The sequence below is a fragment of the Rattus norvegicus genome, chromosome 17 (genome assembly GCF_036323735.1).
Source record: "Rattus norvegicus strain BN/NHsdMcwi chromosome 17, GRCr8, whole genome shotgun sequence".
Lineage (NCBI taxonomy): Eukaryota > Metazoa > Chordata > Mammalia > Rodentia > Muridae > Rattus > Rattus norvegicus.
In genome coordinates, this window is record NC_086035.1 from 29,065,001 (window position 1) to 29,069,331 (window position 4,331).

General features: G+C 47.0%; 1 protein-coding gene across 1 annotated transcript in view; it reads left to right on the forward strand.

Moving 5' to 3' along the window:
• Lyrm4 (LYR motif containing 4) overlaps positions 1 to 2,300 on the forward strand; it is a 115,389-nt gene extending 113,089 nt beyond the window's left edge. Inside the window, exon 3 of the mRNA NM_001400908.1 lies at positions 1,874 to 2,300. Coding sequence (NP_001387837.1) covers positions 1,874 to 1,942 — 69 coding nt within the window. The 3' untranslated portion in view covers positions 1,943 to 2,300. The remainder of the gene's footprint in view (positions 1 to 1,873) is intronic.
• The last annotated feature ends 2,031 nt before the right edge of the window (positions 2,301 to 4,331 follow it).

Sequence of the window (4,331 nt, forward strand, 5' to 3'; positions counted from 1 at the left end):
GACATGAGGTCTGGATTCTAACAGCTGCTCTCCTGGTCTCAAGAACATGGCATCTTCATGCTTGGACTGGTGTCTGTTCTCCTTTGTATTTCTCACAGGGATGGGTAGACAAGGGGTCTTTGGGGACATGCTGAGATAAACATGCTTGGGTCTGAAATGGGCCTGGGGGCAACTGAGCCTCCAGAGCTAGCTTCTCAATGAGTTAAACAGCACCAAACAATGTATTAATGTATGCATTAATATATTCTCTTTGCAGTTTGCTAATATATATTACAAATATTCAGGGTTGAGAAAAGTGCTGGTCTTAAGACATGTGGCTCAATCCATCAGCAGAAACTTAAGGCTGACATTTGAAAACCCCAGAGAAATCCTTGACTCCACTCACTAGGATTGTGATATGATTCCTTAGAAATCCAGAGAATGAATGAATAAATGAGGAAAAAAGCTCTACCCAGCTAATCACAGACCTAAGGAGATTCCAGCATATTTATCAGAGTGTTCAGTTCTGCTCCTGAGAAATGAGCTTCCCAGGCCTCATCCAACTGGCATTCCATGTGTCAATAAGAATACAAGACTACAGACTCAGAAGCAGGTTCATCACTGTGGTTTTGTCCAGAATTATTCTAAAGTGCTCATTCCCACTTTTGCTGGCAACGGGAGGCAGGCTGCCTGCTCTGAGTGCAGACTGCATGCAAGACAGTGCATGGGGAAACAGAGGCAAGAGGCCTCTACAACTGCCAGCATTGGTACGAGTGAGCCACACTGACTGTGTTCCTTGCCAAGGACATACTCCCTTGCCCTGGCCCTCTGCTTAAGCCACAGCATTAATAAGGCAGGAAAAGAACCCTTGAGAAGGCTCTTCGGTGTAGTGCACGCCTTCAATCCCAGGGCTGAGGGCAGAGACAGGTGAATCACTGAGTTTGTGGCCAGCCTGATCAACAAAGCAAGTTTCAGGGCACCCAGGGCTTCAAAGAGAAACCTTGAGGGGCACGGGGTGGGGGAGCCTTGAGAGAGTCTGGGCTCTGACACATGACTGACCACTCTGGGTGGCAGCCCCAGCCTTGGGAGTGTGCTCTCATTTGCCTTTGTAAAGAGAAATTTCTCGCCCCAGATGGTCCATAGAGACTGTCCAAGTGCTGAGATCCAGACAGATGTCCTAATGCCCAGTTCCTCGCCAGTTCTGTTTGTTCCTTAGAGTATTGCCTAGGAAGTGCCATTAGTGAGAAACCAGAACAGCTAATCTTTGTTTTAGAAAAGGGACAGCCCCGCATTGCTACTGCAGCATCTGAGGGAGTGGGAACACTGGGATACCAACAGAGACACTTAGTTTAAAAAGATACAACGGAAGAGGCAGAAAAGACAGGAAGCAGGAGCCTGGTGAGCATAGACTACCAACCCCAGCAGACACAGCACAGGCTGCCATCTGTAAGGGAAGCAATTCTCATGGGGTGGAGAGCTCTGCACATGGATGGCTCTGCCTGCAGCTGGCAGCCAGGGAGCCTGGTGGATAGCCTTGCCGTATCCAAATACCAAGACCAATACCATGGTGACATTTGAGAGAAACGCAAGGTCTCGCTAACATTCCACAGCAAGACTAGGAGGTGGAAAATAAAACTAGTGAAGGCATGTGGGAACGAACTTTACTCTGCAGCACAGTTTCCACAGGCATTAGCCTGCTGTGACGGGCACCTGCACATTTTTATTAGAAATAAAAACAGGCTGGTGGCATATATCTATAATTACAGCAACTAGGAGACTGTCAGAAAGATGGCCGAATCAAGGCTAGCCCAAATTACATAGCAAGGCTCTTTCTCAAACCAAATATCTGACAGAGTCCAACAATTCTTACCTGGTGTCTTTTCTTTGCCTTCAGGTCCTTATTGGCCAACTGTACTCAACTGACAAGCTTATCATTGAGAATCAGGAGAATCCAAGGACATAGGAACCCAGCGCTAGAAAACAGCCTCTGCAGAACTGACCACCATCAGCACCCATTCTATATGGCGGAACCAGTACTGGGTGAAATCGCCCCTTGCTCTGCCTGCCTTGTAGGAGCCGATAAACTGAGTCACATTTGCTTTCTGTCAGAACTGTCCTATGAAGAAATGGCTGTGCATCCTCAGTTCCTGTGTTAGAATGAAGAGCTGGAGGTCCCTCAGAATGATGCCATATGTTACCGTGTCTCCTCGCCATCTCACCCACATTTGTATAGAGCTTTTGCAGACTTTGTGTCTTAGTCCTTAACAGTAAACGTAATTATCTCTCTATCCTTTTGTACCAAATAAACCCATTACAATGAATGTGCGTTCGTTTCCTGACACAGCAGGAATGGTAAAAGTGGGGACTCAAAAGGAGGGCCCACCATAAACTGCAGATGGCAAGCACCAGCTCAGACACAGGTAATGAGGACATGGATCAAGATGGGGAGTCTAGGGTCACTCAGCCACTCAAACCTACAAATGCAGAGTCCCAAGCCCTCCACATCCCATGCACACTGCAATCTTAGTTCTGGCAATCGCCAAGGAAGGCCATGAACACTGAAGTGTGCCGTGTGTAATCCTGAGACTCCAGGACACTGAGAATGCCTTATAAATGCATGTTACCTATGCTGTTTCACACCTTGGAGTCAGCAAGGAATGAGGAACCCGAAGAGGGAACGTTTACAATACAGTTCTCAAGGTGAGAGAGATGGCTCAGCACTTAGGAGTCCATTTGAAATTTTAAACATTACATTTGCTCTTGTAGAGGACCCTGGTTTGGTTCCCAGTGTTCCAGGAGCTCCCAACTGTCTGTAAGTCAAGTTCCAGGGATCTGATGCCCTCTGAATGCTGCTGAAGTACCAGGTATGCAATGGTGCGCATACATGCAGGCACAGCATTTATACACATAAAAATTAATTAAACCTTAATTTAAAAATAATAAAAATAAAGTGTGGTTCTCCAGGTAACTCTGCTGATCAGTCAGTCAGCCTTGTCCACTACCTTTGAGCCCTTCCCAAGTACTAAAGATGTCATATATTGTAGAGAATCCTTGCCTTCCAAACACAGGGCACATACCCCATAATATCTTCCTTAACTTCTGGGAGGTTCCAGAGACCTATCTCCTGGGAAGAATTTCTTCTTGGTGCTAAGTAGACTGGATTCATATCAAAGCTGGAGCATGCATGCATGTAAGTAGTGAGGTGTTCCAGTGGCTAAGGCAGTGTGTCACAAACTCTGTGGCATTCATGTGAATTGGGTACAAGGAGTCTGTCACCCTAGGGAGATGAGATGAGTCCATGCACAGTAAAGTACGCCACACAAGCCTGGTTCCCAGCACCGAGCTAAACTGGGCAGACCACCTTGCTACCCCTGACAGCCCTTCTAACCAAATTAGTCAGTTTCAGTATGAGACCTTGCACCCAAACTTAAGGCAGAGAATGATTGAGGAAGACACCCAGTGGCATCAGCCTCTGGCCTCCACATGCATGCACACATACCTATGTGTGCCCACATGAACACATACACATGCATATAGCACACACATAAAGGAGGAGTGAGCCAGGTGTGGTGCTGCACATCTGTGATCCTTGGCACTTGAGGCTGAAGCAGGAGCGTGAGTTTGAGACTAGCCTTGGCTACATATATTCTAAGCTAGCCCACATGACATAGAGCCTGCCACAGGTGTTCAGCTAGTGTCTGTCCAGCGTAGACTCTTGTCATGATGTGCACAGCCTTTCTATTCTGCAGTTCAACTTTCTTAATTGATTAAAACGAGTGTGCAACATAATGTGCTTTTGTCTTAACCAGTGTTCTCTTACTGTGAAGGGTCACCATGACCACAACTCTTACAAAGGAAAGCATTCAATTGGAGCTGGCTCGCAGTTTCAGAGGCTTAGTTCATTGTCACCATGGTGGGGAACATAGCAGCACACAGGCAGACATGGTGCTGGAGAAGTAATTGAGAGCTCTACATCTGGATCCACAGGTACCAGCAGAAGAAGAAAGAGACGCAGGTACTGGCTTGGGCCTTTTGAAACCCAAAAGCCCACCCCCAGTGACACACTTCCTCCAGCAAGGCCACACCCACTCCACCAAAGCTACACCTAATCCCTCTCAAGTAGTGCCACTGCCTAATGACCAAGCATTCAAGTACATGAGCCTATCGGGGCCATTCTTACTCAAAGCACACAGGTTTCACTTGGGAATGTTCATACCTGTGTGCCATGCTTTGTTGTCATTCATCCAGCAGTGCAACTCTTAGTCTCAGAGTGAAGTCTCATACACCCCTCAAGTGTGTACACACTCTTCACACTGTAGTGAAGATCATTGGAAATCACGAATCTCATACCA